Source organism: Glossina fuscipes, unplaced genomic scaffold (assembly GCF_014805625.2).
Source record: "Glossina fuscipes isolate IAEA_lab_2018 unplaced genomic scaffold, Yale_Gfus_2 3, whole genome shotgun sequence".
In the NCBI taxonomy this organism is placed as follows: Eukaryota; Metazoa; Arthropoda; class Insecta; order Diptera; family Glossinidae; genus Glossina; species Glossina fuscipes.
This window is the reverse complement of record NW_023998417.1, coordinates 7,836,200-7,858,055: the sequence shown is the minus strand read 5'-3', so window position 1 is coordinate 7,858,055 and position 21,856 is coordinate 7,836,200. Positions and strand designations below refer to the sequence as shown.

The following is a 21,856-nucleotide window of genomic DNA, read 5'->3' as shown; positions in this document are numbered from 1 at the left end:
AAAAAAAAAAAGACGAAGAATGCAAATATGTAAAATATGTTTTATGTTACACAAACACCATTACATCCCATCACATCATACACATAATGTGCGTTATGTGTGACCATGCAACACTTTGTTATTGTTACGATATGCATATCAGTGCTTATATATCTGCATATATCCACAATACATATATATATATATATATATATATATATTTATATATATTTATAAATATACATATATATATATATATATAAACACGCATATACTTGTATATATATGTATGTATAATGAAAAGAAAAATTACACAAACAAAAAAGCTTTGTTTGTGGATTTTTATACAGATGAAAGTGATTGCATGAGTTATGGCTGAAGGGAAATATGCATCTCATAGACACATGCACACACAGTGTCTATAAAAACAAATTCGAATTTGTTTTTTTTTTTTTCATTCTACCGTTTGTGTGATTGTAATATAAACTATAAATTTTACAAAAGCATTTGCATGAAATTCTTTGTTTTGCAAATATTTCTTTTATCAGTTTCAGCTCAGTTGTATTGCAAAACTTGAAAAAATGATTTATAATTTGTATCTTTTGCCACACATGCAACATCAAAAACAACATGTTACTGAAACATGAACTGTTTAATAAACATCTTCCTAAACAAATAATAACCAGAAGCATTTTGTTTGCATTAATATGCTCTGCTCCATCACACAAGTTCAACTTGCGATAATCATAAGGATATTTTCAATCGAAACAGAATAAAAATACAATACAATATAATAACACAATTGTATGCAAATATATATATAAGATGATGTATATATTAAAAAATTTATTTTTAACAATTTTTTTTTATTTTTTTTTTTTTTTAATATGTTCTCGACATTCGATTTTGTGGAATTAATCGATTTGGCAAATGAAGCAGGCATTCACATATTCTTACCGCATTATCACGAAATCTTTTCATCTTTTTTGAACTGAAAAATGTTGCAGTAATGAAAGCCCTCTCCCCAGTTTATTATTAATATGAGTTTTGGGGAAAATTTTCACGTCGAGTCATAAATATTATGAAGTGTATTTCCGCCTTCCTCTAAAGAAATTTATTTCGGAGTTCATGCTATTCTTTAAAACCGAATTATTTTATCTTTTGTGTTCTAATAAAATTAATATATCACTTGGGAAGCTTGCTGCGATGTTTCGATTTGCTGTCACATACTGACGTTGTGACTAGTCACTGTTTATAATAGAAATTAATGTCTCTTCTTGTCATAGTTTTTCTGACTTTGCATCAAATACAACATTAATCCGAGGCGAAGCCTCGGTCTCTTTTACACTCTGCTAATAGTAATGTTTTTATAATAAAAGCATATTATAAACCCACAAAAATGCTTGTGACTCTTTTGTGATTTGAGTTTTGATATTGTTGTTGAGACTATGGCAATTAACGTTATGTACCTTATATTTGCCTGCAAAGCAAACACACCTATATAAAACTATAGTTGGACAGTTTCCACTAATAAATGCCCTATGTCACGTTGCAGTTATTCATGCAAGCACTTTTCACAATAAGGCGTTATATGGGAAGTGGTCGAAAAAGAGTTGCGATCCGATTCATTTTCAATCGTATCTCCAATTGAGACAAGACAAGTCAATGCAAGACAACCGTGAACCGTGGCTTGAACACGAAAACAGGACAGAGAAGTGGACGGACATGCTTACAACAGATTAGGAAGTGGATCCGAGTCTATCGGTATAACAAAAGACCGATCCCGATGGGTATTGCATGTATTCGCACAAACTTAATATATCTTTGCACTAAAAGTGATGTAGGGTTTAAAACGTATGGTTCTAAAACATTTGTTAAATGCATTGCAAAGTGTATGGCGGCTGCTCTTACTACTCTAATGCCACAGAAAGTATGACCAAAATAACTCTGATGGCAAGTGTAGTGTATACAAGATTCGCTTTAAATCGATCATTATAGCTTTATTACAAGTTTATTTACCCCTAGTTTGATTTGTTTCCTAGAGCACCGTTAAAAATGACGTTTCTATTTACACCTTAGAAAAGTGTTTATTTAAAAAATAAATAGTTACAATATTATGTATATTAAATCAAAAAAAAAAAAAAACAATTTTTTTTTTTTTTAAATCTTTTACACGCACAACGCTACGCTAAGAATATTTAATAAAAAAATAAAAAATAAAAAAAATAAAGAAACCATCGCGTGTTTTCCTAATATATTATATAAAATGAATAACGACTACATCAGAAATTATAATAATAATAATAGTAACAAGCAAAACTTAAGCATAATATTTAACATCGACCTACCGTACGACGTATACATAGACACACACACACACATACACACACACACATACACATACACATATATACATATACATGCATACATACATACATGCATGCAAACACATATAGAAATATTAAAAAATGTATTTATATAAAAAATGAAAAGAAGACTAAAAATAGAAAAAGTTATTAAAGATGGATGAAATAAGCTTAATAGTAGAAAAGCACGTAAATATCGCTTAACAACATTTTATATACTATGTACAGTAACTTCTATAATGTGCTCACCCACACATGCATAATATCATAATAGCATATATATATATATGTATGTATGTAATGAATACAATGAACACGTTTTTAAAAGTTCAGAACATACATGTATAGAGTTTTGCCTTCTCGTTATGTTTATTACAATAATAATAATAATAATAAGACATTCAAGTAGAGTACCGTCTTACGGTATTGTTGACTTAGTTTATTTTATGAATGCATATGTATGCGTTAAGGTTTGCTATTGTTATTGACGAAATGATAGTCATCGTCATTTGTTGTTGCGTTATTATATTATTAATATGTATAACTATTTGAAATCATAGAAAATCTGGCTGTTGATATATATGTATATATATATATATATATACACAAACATAGTTAGCTATGTATATAAAGAGATAGCTATGTACATGTGCATGTATTGTAACAAAAAAAAAAAATGTTTGTTATATTTTTGGCAGCCTGGAGTGCAAAGAAACAAGAAAAACGTAACTGTGTTGTGTGGCTGTCAAAACCAGACGCAAAATCTTACAATCATTTCACTTCTACCCCAACAGTTTTTTTTTTTTTTCTGTTTTCCTTTTTTTCCTTGTTTTCTTCTTTTTTTTTTTTACATTATCGATTATATTTTTTTTGTATTAAAAATATTTAAAGAATTTAATTGTAGCATATCTTCTATAAGAACGTGAGACATCATAATAAACACAATTACTTATAATTATCACAATCTAGGTTAAGAAGTTGGAATGTTTGGCGATAAGAGAAGAAGGCGGACAGTAAATACATTGACATCAAGCTTAGTGTTTTCTAATTGCAAAACCTGTCTACCGTAGATGAATGCAAAGATTTTCATCTCCTGTATATGACATATATAGTATAGCAGAAAAAGGAGGCGGAATACTGTAGCTAAGCCACATATATTTAAAATTCCTCAGTTTTGTCTCAATTGGCTATTAAGCCAATGGGGGCACCTGAGGGCCTCAGTTAGCTATTTGGTGGATACTTATCGTATTTGATAACTCTCACGTAAACCTATTTTGAAATGTTAACTTTCGATTTCTACAACTAGTTTGTGGGCATGGTTACGCCAAACTTAATAATTAAAAACTAGTGTATACTTTGACAGACGTAAGGAAGAATATATGGCCAAGCGGATACTACCCGGCCGCATCCAGCGTAGCTAAGTGCCTCAAAAGATAAATAAATTGGTGAGCGGACGGTTATGGCGCTAAATGGCCTAGCAAGGAGACGTATTAACGGACTGGTAGGCAGACAAGCATGGTAGCGAATAAACCGACGGATAAATAAGCAAACATGTGAATAGACAAGTTAAAGAAAAGGCGGATAGGCTGAGAGTTGTATAAACGGTAAGATAGATATACGATAGATGGAAAGGCAATAAACGTTACAGCACTGAATGAACAAGTAAAAGCATAGAGAGGAGGAGAAATACTTCCGTGCTTCTTACGTGGTAGAACTAAGCTCGGTAGAAAGTAAGCTCGGTAGAAAGTAAGCTCGGTTTGAAGACTGCTACCAATAAATAGTGGATAAGCAATAAGTGGCATGAAGTGGGATTGGGGGGCACAAACGCAAGTTCAATATAGATTGGGAAGAAGACAATTTCATTTTTCTCTTGTAACCTAAAACTCACTCCTGTATATATACAATACAAACTGGACTTTGAGAATTTTTTGATTAACAAAATTTTGACTTCTTCCGATACGATATTACTTTTAATTATTTTTCATATTTTTTCAAAATTAGGTAGGGTCTCTTTAACCGTTTCGTAAGATAGCACCATTTAATGGTAATTTCCCAATATTTGTAGCTTTTGTTTGGTCGGACTTTGAATGGGCGTAGGTTTCCCTAAAAATAACTCGAACTGTACTTCACAACATCAGCTATCCTTTGCTTTCTTTTGTGTTGATTTCTTATGACACGCTGGTCAAAAATTCTAATTTCTTTTTAATACCTTGAAAATATATCTAGAACGCAGCGTTAAACCGCTTTCCATTCATATAGGTTTTCAATCAATTCAAACTGAAGTTACGGACAAACTTTCATATGATTATGTAACGATACCGTTTAAATTTTACTCACGTTAAGTTCTTCAAAAAGAAAAATTTATTAACAATCATTTCTGCGTGCTTTCTTTCCTAACGAACCAGATTTCTCATTTCCAGGAAAGAGAAAGAAAATATACATTAGTGTGGCAAGAAACGATTTCAGAAGTAGAAGGATTTTTACTTGCTTTAAAGGAATATTGCCAGTGTTATGACTAGTTTTTGTCGCATTTAATGTCACCTAATTAAATGTTGTGTATATATACATATATATTATGTATATATACTATATTTATATTTATCCATTTTTCATAAATTTCGAAGAGAACTGTGAAAAAAGAAGGAAAAAACACGGATATATATACTAGGGTTTTCCAGCAACATGTTGCTAAACATGATATTACAACAAGATTTATTAGTTTCTTTTGGTAATAAATAAATATATTTTTTTTTTAATTTCCTTGCATGTTAACAACAAAAACAAACATATAATAAACAAAAAAAAAAAATGGTAATAACTTTATTAAACATTTAGTTTAAAGATTGTTTCTCACAACTTTCATTCACTTTCTGTACATTTTTGTTTTATTAATTTTTTTTTCTTTTTGCTTTGAGGTTTTCTGTTGCGTACGTTCAAATATGTCCGAAAATATTCCCACAATGGATTGAATTTAAGCAATTACATACAAATATACAAAGACTTTTACAAAATTCTTGTCACCCATATCAAATTTGATTTGTTGAATGCGTGAGCGTGCGTGTGTGAGTGGGTTGATTTTTTCAAAAGTACAACAAATCACAATAATAATAAGCTTGACCTTGTAATAACAGCCTTAACTTTATATTTAACGTTTCTTGCATACAAAATGAATTTAAATATTAAGAGAGAGGAAAAAAATAAAAAAAAAAAATAAAAGATAAATAAAAAAGACGAATATGCTATCATTGTTATTATTATTGCTGTCGTTGTTATTGTTGCTTTTCTTGTTGTTGTTGTTATTGTTGTTGTTATTGTTTTTAAAATTGTTGTATTTTAAAACTTCTTTAACGCCACTTTAACAACAAAATGCATAAACTTAAAAAACAAAAAAAAAAAAAAAAAAAAAAGAAAAAACCCAAAATTTAACATTTTTTTAAAAAAAAACCCACTTCAATAAAAAAAAAAAAAAAAAAAAAACATACCAACAACAAGTTTTTTTCTTCTTTTTGTAAAGTTGCCTGTGTTCTTTTCTTTTTCAACACATCAACTACAACGACGACTACGCTGAAATGTAAGCAGAAAAAAGATGATTGTTAAGATTTTTATCATTACTTGTGGTATAAACAAAATTCAAAAACTTTAGTCTTCACACTGCATATATTTTAGAGAAAACGCCACTTTACTTACTACACATTGTAGTAGTAGTAGGTATGAAATGTTGCAGGTTGTATAAGACTCTTCTTCATTACTTTCCTTTATATTTGCTTGAGTTTAGATAGGTATAAATGAATGTACATAGGTATGAATGTATGTATGTATGTATGTATGTGTATAAGTAAGTGTTTGCATGTATATGCATGAGTAATGTGGCAAATATACGAAATTACTTCTTTTTTTTTTTTTTCCTTTAATATCGAATGCAGGTGTGCGTGCGTGTGTGCATGTATGAGAAGAACACTTTTCATAGGGATTTTTATCAATTTCGAAAGATCTTTCTTTTTTTTTTTCTCTCTTACGTTTTTGTTTCTTATATAAAAAATCACAGAGATTTCGAAGTAAAACATTAAGAAGAGTTTTGTTAAAACCAACAATCAACAACAAAAGCAACAATAAGACAAACAATAAAGTGTAGAGAAGCAATTGACAGTTTGGTGTAAATGTCAAGTTGGCAAAGAGCTAATACTTAAAAAATGTGCGGGTTCGTTTTATTAATGAGGAAGAAGAAGAAGAACAAGAAGAAGAAAAAGCAAAAGAGGTAGACGAAACGTTAATGTTTGACGAACGACGATAATAGTTGGTGACAATCATGATGATAATGATTATATTGTATGATGATTTAAGTAAGACGACAACTTTTGTTGTATATAAGTGTTAATGATATAAATCTTCCCCTTTATGTATATAATTTTTGAAAAAGATTTGAAAAAAGTTTCCGCTTCTTCTTCTATTTTTCATACGATTAGAGAGTTGACGCATATTAAATAATTTACTAAAAGGTTAATAACCCACACATAATAATGTTTATTTCATGTTGTTGCAAAAAAAAAAAAAATAAAATAAAATAACAACAACAACAACAACTATAAAATAAGATGAAGAAGAAGAACAAAATAAACGTCATGTAAACTAAACCACCTGCACATTTGTTGTTGTTGCTCTTGTTGGAGCGCTGTAAGCTTTCATTTTCTCAACCATACAAAGAATGGCCTCATCAAAAAACGGAAAGACTGCTGAGAAAACCAAACTTTACAACCGATATAAGAGTACATATATATATATGCGATTACATGCCTTATACATAAATGGCTATATACACACATGTACATATACATATATACATATATATATATATATATATAAATGAATAACAACAAAAACTAAACCTGAACCGAACACATTTCATTGCTATTGTCTTATTTAAAAACCTTTCTCAATCGTTCCAGCATGAGTAACAATATAACAACAACAATAACAACAACAACGGCAAAAATGCAAAACAACAGTAAAAAATTGTCCTCCTGATACATACACCAGATTAGCAAAGACTTTAGCATTCACATGCACATGACGTTTAAGTCAAAAAAAAAAAATTTAAACTGAACTGCATTGCCTAGGAAAAGCACTCACTGCTGGTAGTAGATATATATATATATATATATATAGATATACCATACACACATATATAAATATATTTATATCACACATATGTGCATTTATGCATGTATGCGTGTTTTAGCTTTTAGTCGGTGGAAGGTTGTTGCAGCAGCAAGTTGTTTATTGTTCAAGTTTTGTGGGTTAAAGTCGCGTTTAATGTTTGGGATTTTTCCTTCTCTTCACATTATTATTCTTGTTGTTGTTTGTTGCTCCGGTATTATTGTTGTTTTGTATTTTATTCCACAGATATTTGTCATTTTGTTAAGGTTTTAGTCTTGAAATACCGCAGCTAATGGTTTGCGTTGCCGTTTCTGTTGCTGTTGTTGTTGTTGTTGTGCACTAAATGTATATGATATTCTTTAAAAGATACTCTAGAAGCAGTTAAACTATAAAGTTGTTATGCTAATTTTTCTTTGGCACATAGAGATAGAGAGCATAACATACACATACACATGCATACACCCCAGGAGTTGTGGGTATTATTGGGAAATTAGTAAAAAGAAAAATAGTGATGTGTGCTGTTAGATAGTGTGGCATGAAAAAAATAAAAAAAATAATATAAAATAAATATATATTTTGTGAAGCAAGGAAAAAAAAGAAAGAAAAGTAAAATAGATTTCATTTGCACAGTTGACAGGAAACAGGAAATGTAGTGTAATGAACGCAAGCGACAAAGAAAAAAATTTAAAAAAAAATAAAAAAATAAAAAGAAAGAAAAGCAAATTGGTTTAAGAATGAATTAATTTAATAAAGCTATGTGCATACATATGTAATATGTATATATCGTGCCGCTAAAGAGGAAACTAAATCAGATATGAATTTACCTCTTGTTTGTTTATGTTCTTCGATGATTTCTTAATCAAAAATCAATTAATAATACTTCTTGTAATACTGTTTGTCGATAAAATTTCTCATAGTTGCAGTTCTAGGCAGATCAGACATTAATTTGCTGGACATTATATATACTACAGAACGAGAGAGAGAGAGAGAGAGAGAGGAAGAGAGAGAGAGAGAGAGAGAGAGAGAGAAAGTGAGAGAGAGAGACAAGTTTGACACGTGGTGATATAATGCCATAGATAACATCTTGCAAAATAGGCAAAGAAACTGTTTTATGTCATTGAGGACAAATAGTAGTTCCTTTCTTTTTTTTTTTTTTTTTGCTTTCTTTAATAAACCAGCTTTAGAAACAGAAGAAAGTAGTCGACAACCGATGCATGGTGATGCGCATTAAAATGATTTATCAAGCTTTAAGCAGCACATCGAGAAACGGCGAGTTACGTTGGCTCTGATATTAACTCAAGAGAAAAAAAGGAAAAAAACAAGCGAGAAAAAAGCACTAATAATGCTTATCACTTAAAAGATAACTAGTTCCGTTTTCTACTTTTTCCAGTAAAGTCACATTATTGCAGATCACACATAGATAGATGGTAACAACTAATGCGTGATCATCAAAGTTCTTCTGTGAAATGTTTCTTAAGTTACTTCAACTCGCAAGCAGTATACAAACCAACAAACGTTCTCTTGGGTCTTAGGCTAAAAACTTAATCGTTATCTAAATAAAAGAATCATTAATATTGTATATGTCACTCAAGAGAAAGTGCCCGTCTGCGATCCTCATTTCCTAAGACGCATCACTTTATCGGATGATGCCTAAGCCATACCTATTCTTATTACTAACAAGCCAGGGAATGGTAGAATAAAAAGTTATCTTTATAGGTAGAATTCCTAATTGATTACAATTAAATGTTGACTGACAATATCAAGCTGCTGGTTACCATAAAGGGTTCACTAAATCGTTATCTCTACCCCAATTCCCAATTCTTTCTAACATTCGTAGAATCATTTTTCTTCCATTAAGCTCAATGCATGGAATTGAAAAAATTGCAATTAATGTTTTTTTTACTTGCAATGATTTGTGTTAATATTTTATAACATGAGTAAAAAAAAGAAAATAATGATGCATTGGTTAATAGAAATTGTAAAAATAATAGTTAAGATATACACAAAAAAAAAACTAATTTAATAGAAAAACTGTTTATATAAACTAAACACATAACAACTGCTGCTGCTTTTTTTTTTCTCGTCATTTTATTACTAATTAGTACATAATGAAATATACATGATTTACATATTAAAACGTAAATCGCAAATTTTTCAAATGCAATTTTTTTTTTTTTTAAATGAATTTTTCTTTGCTTTCAATTTCGTTCATTTATAGTATGACGATGGCCTGCATGGCTATGGTATGGATTCGGGTGCTGCAGCAGCTGCCATGTATGATCCACATGTTGGTCATCGGCCGCCTGGATTACAAGGCCTACCTACACATCATTCACCACACATGACACATGCTGCTGCAGCGGCGGCCACAGTTGGCATGCATGGCTATCATACTGCTGGTGCTGGTGGCCATGGTACACCTAGTCATGTATCACCGGTTGCTAATCATTTAATGGGTGGAATGCCCGAAGTACATAAACGTGATAAGGATGCTATATATGAGTAAGTGTAATAAACTAATAATATATATATATATATATATCTATACACGCACACTTGAACAAAAAAAAACTTGATACTTTTTGTCGAAATAAAAAGACAAAAACAATAACACAATGCTGTGATAAGGAGCTGTTTCTTTTCCTTTATTAAACATAATGTTACGCTCGTGTACGTTGCGGTTGAGTAAAACTTCCTTTTCCTTTCTTCCTTTTTTGCACCTTCTAATTGGCTTTATATTTTTTTTTTGTTTAGTAGGCGTTTTATATATTAAACGTTAAATTAAAGGTTTCGAAAAGAATCAAGAAAGTTTTTTTTAGAAATTTATTAGGGGTTAGAGTTTTTTTTGGGGATTTTTCAATTTTGTGTTTATCGAATGTATTTTATTATATTTAGAAAAGGGTGAGGTGCTAATTTGTTGTGTTTCGAATATTAATTGAAAGGAAATAAAAAGCGCATAACAAGCCATCAATCATTTTTAATATCAATCAACATTTGATTGGTTGTTATTCATCATGATTATCATCACTGTCGGAAAGAAAAATACTAAGAACACATATAAAAAAAAACTGAAGACTGCATATTTTTTAAATGCTACATATATACATATATACATATATACAAACCTATACCTATACAAAGTTTGTGTTAAACGTATTTACAAAGTGTTAAGTATTTGTCAATTTTCTTTTTGACATTATATTTGACATGTTCTTGAAGTCATCTTATCCATCGCGTAGGAAGTCTCGGAAATTTCTGCCGCACAGACGAGTAGATAAGAGTTGGCGCTACTTTGTCGATGTTGTTCATACCTCGGCTGCAATGACCGCTCAGTCAAGACCGATTGAGGTCAACTTGATTACATTTACCGTATGTTCTTCTCTCTTCGCCTATAACTTTCTAACCATCAACGTGCTCCACATAGAAGATCTGTTCCTTGGCGTATAAAACTGATACGAATTTCTCTTTTTTCTCCATCTTTTCTCTTTCTAACTGTATAATGTTGGAGTTTTTCTTATTCTCTGCTTTGATATTATTTGCTAGCAAATGAAAGTAACATTTACGATATTTGGCCGCTTTATCGTATTTGTAATGAGTACTTTTCGAATAGAGCTGTGAACAAAACACGTCGTAGACAAGCAATATCTTAACAAGCTGTTCCATTAAAGCATCATAAACTATAAGGCGAATTATTCATATATCACACATCGCACGATAAGTGTTCTAGAGACATAAAGGTAGTTGGTCGACTAAACAAATCAATCCCTAGTTTAGTAGAGAAATAAAATAGGTTTACCCACTGATCAATCAAAGCAAGTGTTTTAACGAATCTATCTTAATGTTCTCTCACCTGTTCTTCTTAAAATTATCTGCATACTGCACGATACACTGCCGCTATTGGTCGTTCATTAACCGCGCCTACCAGTCACACTTTTCTGATATTCCTAGTCTTAACTCGAACACACCCAAGCATTACTTTCTCTTTCCTTTACCTCCCCTATACACTTTCTTGAACCTTAGCGTGTCTGCACATAAAGCAAACATGCTCTGTGTAGATGCGCTTCTAAAAATTGCCGAAAGACGTAGTATTGGCCTCTATAACGCACACATGCATTCGATCACGCCCACATTTTTTAAATTTAGTTATCTATTTAGTAACTTTACAGGAAGCACTACTACCTAAGCAACTTTTATTTTCAGATTGTAGCTAATTCGAGACGAATTCAAACAACATTATTGGTTATAAAAAGTTTCTATCTAAATTTTCAAGATCGCAATCCTAATTTCAATAGGCTGACAGATAAACGTCTGTCCTGACCAGGGTCCTTAATTTAGAATTCAACGGATACCAAGGTTGGTTCAGTTCGACTTTAGATCAACCATTTCTATGACTATTTATATGGTCAGTAGATCTTAATAGTTTTACTAAACGCGCCAACTTCCTTCCTGTGCATTTTACTCGGTTTCCTTGCAAAGACAGTTGTTCTAGCGGCCGTATGATGATCATGTGTATATTTGAACTTCAGTTGTTGTTCGCAAATTTCAAAGTTCATTGTTGTCCAATAATGGACAACGGACGGATAGATAGACGTGCGAATTTCAAGCACTTGCTAACCAAATATATTCAAAGAGCCTTTGGGGAACAGAGTTGTCTGTCCTTTTACTTTTTCTCAGAACAATGTTTTTAATACTCTTTCACTACTGCAACATGTTGCTGCAACCGACTGTCTTCGTCTTGCAAATTTTTGGTTTGCTTGGGATAAAAAATACATTTTTTTTTTTGAAAAAATTAAGGCATTGTATCTAATAACATTGTTTTAATAAATTGTATCTTAAAAAATCATAGCTTTTATTATATTTTATTTTAGACCATTTGTCGATTTCCGCTAATTAGTGACACATGTTCTTTTATGAACGTACGAACATGTAAAGTAATACAATTTTTATGAGGCTTATGTTAGATTGTATTAATAATTTTCTTGTTGCATGCATGGCAACTGCATTTTATTAAATGATTTTCATTTTTATTGTCATAATCATAAAATTTAATTATTACGGAAGAATCCAATTGCAATAAAATGAAATGTGTGTAGTTGTTGTCAGTCGAATGACTGATAGAGAATGTATTTTTTTTTTTTTTTGAGTTGTTGAAAGCGTGGTATGTATATACGCGACAAGAGATAACAGCATAATAATAACAGCAAATGGCTCGGTCGAGCAATGTTTATGCACTGCAATAAGTGTTTAATTCTTTTTAGTTTTATTGAAAACTTAACACCTTATGCGCTAAAGTATTTGCCAGCCTGTTTGTTTGTCTGTTTGTCTGTCTGTCTGTCTGTTGTATTTTTATTATTTACCTTTACTAGACAAGGTATATGGTTTTTTTTGTTTTTTTTTTCTTGTTTTTTGAACAGTGCATTGCCATTGCATTCATCGGTAAAGTAAAAATATATGCGACTATTGTATGTATAGGGTTTGTTTGTGTGCTTTTTATAGGATAGGGATTATTACGCTTTTGCCACTTGAATTTGAGACATCATAAAACAACATAATAAACATCACACTTGTTGTGTTTTTATATGTATTGTTGTTGCGCAGTTGTTTTTCAAAATGCTCTGAAAGTGTGCACATGTATTTATTTTATTTTGTATAGAAACTGTAAACGGCAGATCTATAAAAATTTTTTTTTGTTTTTTTTTTAGGTCCTTTAAGTTAGGTTATGTCATATATTATAATATGTATAGCACACGTCTCTAACACTTTTCATTCTTTCACTTAGACTTAGTCATGCAGCTTGCTTAGCCATGCATGCATAAATAAATAAATTGAGAATTGAAACTCGCTCAAAAATTACCTAAAGAACCACCCGTTAAATTTAGCAAGACATTATTATTTTTTTTTGTTGTTGCTATCTTTTTTTTTTGGCCAAACAACCATTAAAGCCTTTTGCCTGCCTGCCAACTGATCAGGAAAACTATATTAAAAGACCAACACATATACGTTCGTGTAGGTAGAGCTGTGAGTGAATTCGTCTACCACAAAATCATTTGAAAACTTCTAATTGAAAAATTATAGGGTTTTCGCTATTGAAATGGTTGACTGCTTTGTACAGACATGCACTACTTTCATATATATACACGGACGCACGCACGCGCACACATACGTCTTTTAAGGGTGTAAAGTGCTCGAACAAAAGCCAAAAAAAAAAAAAAAAGAAATGAAAATAAAAAAATAAAAAATACAATATAAAAACCCTAAGTTCAGGTGCAATTTGTTAAGGTTTTAATCCAAAAAAACAAAACACAACACAAAACCGGAAAGTGAGCATTTATTGTTAATACAAATGGTCAGTCTGCCCTTTTTTTTTTTTTCTGCGTTCTTTCCAAATGTTCTGCTCTCTATTTTACTACAAAGCAAAAGAAAAAGAAAAAAAAAATGGGCAGATGTTTCTCAACATATGTAAGACTCTCTGCATTATATACGCATTCTCATGTATTTGCATATATGCTAAGAAAGAGATAGCTATAGAATACCATAAATTAAACATCATTTATCACGTATACATAGAGATGTTTGTATGTTTGTAGAAAAGCAGAAGGCATCATGCCATGCTTTCCTTCTTCTTTTTTTTTTTGCCTGTCATTTAAAAAAAAAAAAAAAAACCTTAAAAATTATTCCATTGAATTCATAGTAAAAAGAAATGTTTACACAAGTGTGTGCGTGTGTGTGTGTCCGTCTGTCGGACGAGAGAAAAACTATAAAAAATCAATTTGTCATTTTGTCTTACGCTTCTTACAAACACTGATTATCACGGCATAGAATTATAAATCTAAGGTAAATAAATTTATACTTACATATACATATGTACATATATATGTGTATGTTTGCATAAATAGTTGTAAGCATCTAAAGGAAAATCATTTCTGACATAAATTGGTCAAAAACCTATCAACATATGTGTCTAAACTGTCAGCAATGACATTGCGAATGTTTACATAAATAACTGCGTATACCTCTCGTCTGTACAATATATATATATATATATATATGTATATATATTCTCTTCTGCTCTTTCTTTTCCTCTTTCTTTCTGCTCGTCTCTCTCTCTATTTTGATCATTAGTTTAATGTCGCTTTCAGTTCAGTTCAGTTCAGTTTTTCGTATTGTTTTTGCTGTCAAAAAATTTGACAGTTAAATTATTTTGATATATATATTCTATCGTTAATATACGTAATATATGTAAAATAAATTTTTTTTATTTTTCTCTTAAGGCAGACATTCTTAAATGTCGCAAATTTTTAAGATTTCATCTTAAAGTCACACTCGAATATCTAACGATAGCTTAATAATCGTTTTATTTTATAAATTTTGTAGATCTGAGTTTATGTGTAATTAAATGTTTTCGTCGTAAGCAATAGACTTTTAGCTGATGTATGATTTTGTGGAAAAAGTTCTGAATCTCTGCATTGCAATTGCATCGCGAGCCAAATGTCATTGTGCCTGCCATGCGAAGAGGAGGACGCTGTATGCGTATGCGTATGTGTATATGTGTCTTTTTGAAATTTATTACAAGTTGTTATATTTAAAATATGTTTTATGCTCATTTGCTGCTCTTCATCGTCTTCCCTATGTGTCTCTCTCTCGTTCACTGTCACTACGTGACACTTTTTCTAATAAGCGAAAAGATTTAAATTAATTGTTTACTCAATTTTTTTTTTTTTAATTTTTTTTATTTTCATTTTATATGATATTTTTGATTTATTTGAAATTTAGTAGACAGGGAACATGTATTTTTTATTGCACTTAAAATTGTCTTAAGTGCAGTAGTCTTAGATGCGAAACAAAATGGGTAAAAAGAAGACTTTATTGAATCAGCTTAAGCAATAAGTGTGCGCGATAAGTTTCTCAAGTGGATGCAAGCTCTACGAAACTTCATTCAATTTACAAACTATATATATATATATTGTATCGAAAGAAAGTATTGTCAACTCGGTATGTCCATACGTACGGTAAATTTAGACAATTATCATGAATTTAGTTTAAACAGATTAAGATTATGAAGAGAATCTATTGAGGAGTTCTTCCTTTTCTTAGTAACGAGTGAAAAATAGTTTATCCAGTGTCGCGTTTACTGCACTTAAGCTTACCTCAAATATCTATGTACTATATTTCGTAACCGGCTACAGACAGATGAGTTGTTGATACTATTTTTGAAGAAGTACAAAACACTATTTTCTGGGCCTATCCTTGGCCTACATAAACGATCAGATGATCGAACAAGTTAATTTTATCATTTCATCTCGAAGGTCCGCCATTTCCTTACAGCTTGCGTGACGACCTTGCTCCACCAGTTGCAAAATTTCATCAATTTTTTCAATGACTGCGAGGTGCATCTTTGACATCGAAATTTATGGAACGAAATTGAGTAAACCATTCCTTCGTTCATTCTCAGCATTCCCATCATGCACGTTACAAATTTGTTTTTTGCAGAGGTTTTGCCTTTTTTATAGACCAAAAGTATCACAGAGCGTATTTCGCTCAGGTGAGTGTAAAGGATTTTCAATATGAGCTAATAGAAACTGGCCACCTTCTCTTTTGTAATTTATTCTTATGAATAAAGTTTAAAATAACTTTGCAACATCTCCCGTCGAGAATTGTAAAATAGTTTCGCTGACATTGTCAAGGTAATGACAATTTCATTCTATTTGGTAGTGGAGAACACAACTCGTAGCACAAAAACGCCTAGTAAAGCAAATTCTTATAGAGATGACTGAAGAAAGGCGATAATAAAAAACGGCATAAGAATGTTTGTCCGTTTAGGCGAAGAATTAAATTTTATTATCCCTTTCCAAACTATATTTCAGAATGGTACCCGCAATTACTGCCAGCTATATCACTCTCCTGATATTTGCGGCGGCGCGGGCAATTTTTAGCCGCCCACATGCTCGCTCTATATCTGCAGAACTCTGACTGCAAAGTTATATAATATTATTATTATTATTATTATTATTATTATTATTATTATAAATTTAGCCAGAGAATAAATTCGAAGACTAAAGTCTTAAAGCACTAGCATCTAAGGCTTTCGGCTTTTATTAAAAACTCTACCGCACTTGAGGTTTGAACCCACGACCATTGAGATGCTAGTCGAGACTCTTGCTTACTCGGCCACTCAGGCGGATGTATATATAATATATTAAGTCGATATTCCGAGAAGTTTGCATAGACTCCGTCTCATCTGATCTCACCGGTAACAGGAAATTTGGGAAGGGATAGAGGCGTAACAGAGAAATCTAGTTGAAGCGTCCTCTCGTCACAAAACATTACGCTGCCATTTCTTTTCGATTATTGGTGTAAGATTTCCCTTATAAAAGTTTTTGGTAGAAGTGTTCGCTCCCAGTATATTGAGAAGGCTAACTTTCCAAAACAAAGATTTTAATAAAAATATATATTAAATCCGTTTAACTTATCTTTGGATTAATTCCGAAGTTCAGCTCGTGTGCAATTTTTGCCTTGCCTTGACGATTTGTCCTTGTAAGCGGATATTGTTAAAGTGATGATGAAGAAATGCTGGATCGCGATAACATCTATTACTTCGCAAGCACTTTTAGCTAAGTTTAGAAACACAAGCAGAACACATTGGACTTGCGAGAGCCATAAAGCAGATCAAATAAAGTGCTTTAGATATTTGTTCAGAAGTATAAAAAATTTTTTATTGATCTTTTTCGTTAGCTAGCAACATGTTGCTGAGCATCAGATTCACATATTCTGCCTTTTCACTGAAACAAGTGCGCTTTATAGAGTTCTCAGTACATCTTGCAACATATAGATTGAATGCATATTACATAAATCCATACATGTATAAATATATATATATATATATATATATATATATATATATGCTTACGTACAGAGATTTTAGTGCTAAAGTCATCTAAATTTACTTTTCTCTTTATTTATTCATCTTATTTATTTATTTTTTTTTTGATATTTTCCTTTATTCACAGAAAGGTGTTATTTTTAGTTTTAATTCAGTTTGTATTTTATTTATTTACTTGTCTTTTATTTTGATCTCATTATATATGAAAAGAGTATTTTTATTGTAACGTACAACTGAATGACTGTATATTTATATATATATATATATATATATATATATATGTATACATGTGTATGTGTCATTTGGTGCGTTTATCTAAAATTGGCATTTTCCACATATGCATGTTGATGTGAATGCATTGCCTAGCAAAGCGATGCGATGCAATGTAATGCATTTCCTTTAACTTATGCTCTAATTAAAATACCAAATGTTAGATCATACTACAACAACAACAACAACAACAACAATTATAGACTATGTAGCAAATAAGTATGCGGTATTTAATGAGTAGATGCTTACAGAGAGATTTATACACACGCAAACATATACACACACACACACACACACACACACACACTCATATATTATATATACGTTCATATAAGTATCTATACGTATAGCCAGGGCCAGCTCAGCTTGTTGGTCCATAGAGGAGAGTAAAAAAGAGATTTTAGGTATTTGAGTGTTTTGATGGCGGTTTCTTGTCGCCATTAGTGTAAACAAAATTTCGAAAATTTCTTCAAGTAATTTAGTTTTTCTTTTAAGCCAAAAAAAAAAAAAAATTACGTTCTATACAAAGTTGTTTAGCGATTTTCGTATAATCACAGCGATATTTATCGATTTTGTTTTGAATTTTTTCCAATTTTTTTTTTTTTGTTGTTTCCTTTTTTTGTGCTAATATTACTATACAATGTTATTCATATTTTATTGCAGACATCCCCTATTCCCGCTGCTGGCGCTTATATTTGAAAAATGTGAATTGGCCACATGTACGCCCAGAGAACCTGGTGTGCAAGGTGGTGATGTTTGTTCGTCAGAATCGTTTAATGAAGATATCGCCATGTTCAGTAAACAGGTAAGTTAAAAGAATTCTACAACAATTACAAAAAAAAAAAAAAAAAAAAAAAATTAATAAATAAATAATGAACAACTAAGAGAGAAATTATAGTTCGAATAATTCTTCCATTGATAATACAAACATTTGCTACGGCTTATGTAAAAAGTTATTGAGAATTTTTATTTCATTTCATTCGTTTTTCCCGTTTTACTGAAAGGATTTTTATAATGAATTATGTTTTGTTTTTTTTTTCTTTCTTCTCATTTTCTCTGTTTGCTCTGGCAGGCAGTCAGTCAATGTCTTTCTGTAATTGGAGATGATTTCTTCATCAGTCATATGTTGTCTTGTGTTGCGCTGTGTGCTGTTTGTTGTATTATATATTTTAGTGTACTGTGTGTATAGTTCGCTTGGGTTTTCTTGTTGTTGGTGGGGGAAACATATGTGGGACATACACGCTTAAAAATTCACAAACTGTTAAATGATCTCAGATTACTTATTGAAATAAACAAGCCTTAACGGCACAACTACTCATACACACGCACAATACAATGTTTTTAAAACCCGTCACCGAAAAAAGCAAAAAAAAAAAATAAATAAATAAATAAAAATAAATAAATAAATCGAAAAAAAATATTTTATTTTATATATATATTTTTTAAGAAGGGGGAAAATTTATTTCGTTTAAAGATCATCTGTCTTTGTCTATGCGTTCAGTTCGGCACACATCAGCTACTCTTGAGTGTGGTATTATTGTTGTTATAATTGTGTTGATTTTGTTGGTGATGCTGCCGCTAGCTGCTGCTACTTCGCAGACATCTTAACTAAGGGTACTTAATTTAATTTGTCGATTTTTTTTTCTTAAAAGTTATATTAATCTCATATAACGATCCTTGTTTTGTTTTCTTTTTAATAAGAAATTTTCGGCTTATGTTTTTTTCCTTAAATTTTTTTTATTATTTTTCAAAATACATCTGTTTTAAATATGTGCTCGTTTAGTAAATTTTCTAATTAAGAACACAATCTGAAAAAATACAAAATTTCCGTTTGTCATTCGAATACAGTTTACAGTAGGGATATTCGTCTCGTTTCGTTTGTATTTGTTTGTAAGTGTCAAGAAAGCAATATGATATTCTCTCTGATGTGAAAGATGAATCATTCTCACTTAGGACGGCCCTTTTACACCGAACATGAAATCTTTCAATATTTCTCCCGAAAAAAAACGAAAATTCGAGTCATTAGAAACCCGCTATACACTGTCATATTAGTAGGGTCTTTAGCATTAAAATCATATTAAAAATCCAAAGTTATCAAGGAAAAAAAAGGTAACAATTTTTTGACAATTTATTCCTTCCACTATGGCAAAAGTCTATGTAGACAAATTTAGCCCTATATATATAATAAGTCCATTGTGAATCTGGCACAGGACGAGTGAAACGTCAAACCATATCCCACATGAATGCGCGGCCATCTGCAGATTCAGGCACCAAGTGCTAGGCGAAGACTTTACCACGTCAGAAACTATATCGTGCTTCGAACCAAAGAAGTTTGTGGGATTCTTAAGAATACCAAAACTAAAGAAGTGGCGATGGCAATAGATTTTTTAGACCACGGTGTGGACTGTCAATAAAAAGATAATAAAAAAAATTATAATAATATCTTCTAAAGATTATGATGCAGTGATTTTCAATTTCTGTTTGTAAGTCTCTTCTTCCATCTTAGTAACGTCCTGTATTGTGCAAAATTTTGTCTGTCGATATTTGAGTGTGTGCACGCTCTACTCCTCTGCCAGATCTTGTAACAAACGGTTGATTAGGTAATGAAGTAACTCAAAATTGTGCAGTCACTCAGAATATGTGTACTTTACTGGATTCCTGTTCCCTGTATTCAATGTCAGGAAGGCCCACACAAAAATTCGTATACTCTTCCTTTTTAAATTGGTATTGTGATATTGAAACTTTTGCTTTGGAAGAACGAACAGTGACTTATCCTATCCACCGAAGTTAGCCAAATCAAGAATTCGACGCCAGCACCTGCGACCTGTCACGTTACGTTCTCTTAAACTCAAGAAAGAAAGTAAATCAAACTTCTTGCAATAAATGATCTCAAAATGATTCCAATCGTCCAATGAATTGCCGCGCTGAAAAAGACTTTGATCTTTTAAATATTGTAAAATCCATAGAAAGTCAAAACTTCTGCATTACCATTCAAACTAATGCCTACAATGATATTTATAATTAGGGTATGTCGCTTCTTTTATTAGGCTCAATACTTTTTTGATCTTCTATTATAACATATATGGTTATATGTATGTAGGTATGGCAAGTATGTATGTAAAATTGCTAATATCACAAACAGACTTACTGTCTGTTTTCATTTTTATGAACTACAACTACTACTGTTCTTATATTATTGCTGCTGTCGATGAAGACAATAATGATGATGAAGCTGATGACGATGATGCTGCTGTTATTGTCTCAGTGATCATCATATTGTTGACTTGCATGTTTGCAACTATTTTTATGTGCATTAAAAAAAAAAAAAAAAAAAAAAAAAAAAAAGTAAGAAATTAAGTGAATCTCATGATTTTTACATACTTATGAGATGCTTGTGGTTGATGTTGCTGTTGATGCTTGAGTATATTGGCAACGGCAACGGTTGTTGCGTTTGCATTTGTTTTATGGATGGAGGAAGTTTAAGGCGCGCGCGAAATCACATTAAAAACACCATCAATGCAGGCACCTCATCAACTCGAATTGCAAAGGCAAAAAAAAAAAAGACCAACCAAAACAACTACCACATGAACACACATATATGACTTGAGGAAAATACTTACATATAAATATAAGCATATAAGCACATGAAGCAGTGTTTGTTTTTTAAACATTTAACACAGTTGAGAACAGAGCAGCATTCACCGAATTCTCAACCCAACAGATACATATTTTAAATGAAAATATTTTTGTATAATTTTTTTTTTTTCGAAATTTCTTGGCAATGAATCTCTAAAAGGAAGTCTTCAATAAAAAAAAAAATAAAGAAAGACAACATATATACAACAACATATACACACATCACCGACACTTGGGCAGAAAGACATATAGACAGACAGAAAAAATCATAAAAATGATGTTTTTATTTATGGTTCATTTGGAATTTTGACAGCTTTGCCAAGAGACCAAAATTCATGACAAGCCAGTGCGCAATCACTCAGTTAATTTCTCTTAGCAACTCGCGTTCTGATTACTTTAGAGAATTGAACGCACAGAGAAACGCGGAAAGCAAAAAACAAATTAAGCCAATTTCCAATCAAGATATAAGAACTATAATAATTTTTCAAGAATTTGATGAACTTTTGTCAAATTGGACACATTTACAGGTTTACACTTTCTTTGCTTTTTTTTTTTTTTTTTTTTTTTTTTT

General features: G+C 31.2%; 1 protein-coding gene across 4 annotated transcripts in view; it reads left to right on the top strand.

Annotated features, from left to right (window-relative positions):
• LOC119634798 (homeobox protein homothorax) overlaps window positions 1-21,856 on the top strand; it is a 289,120-nt gene that overhangs the window by 16,389 nt on the left and 250,875 nt on the right. For all 4 annotated transcript variants that reach the window (XM_038029184.1, XM_038029183.1, XM_038029182.1 and 1 more), the window contains exons 2-3: window positions 9,718-10,001; window positions 18,313-18,454. In XM_038029184.1, the coding sequence (XP_037885112.1) occupies window positions 9,718-10,001; window positions 18,313-18,454 (426 nt within the window). The remainder of the gene's footprint in view (window positions 1-9,717; window positions 10,002-18,312; window positions 18,455-21,856) is intronic.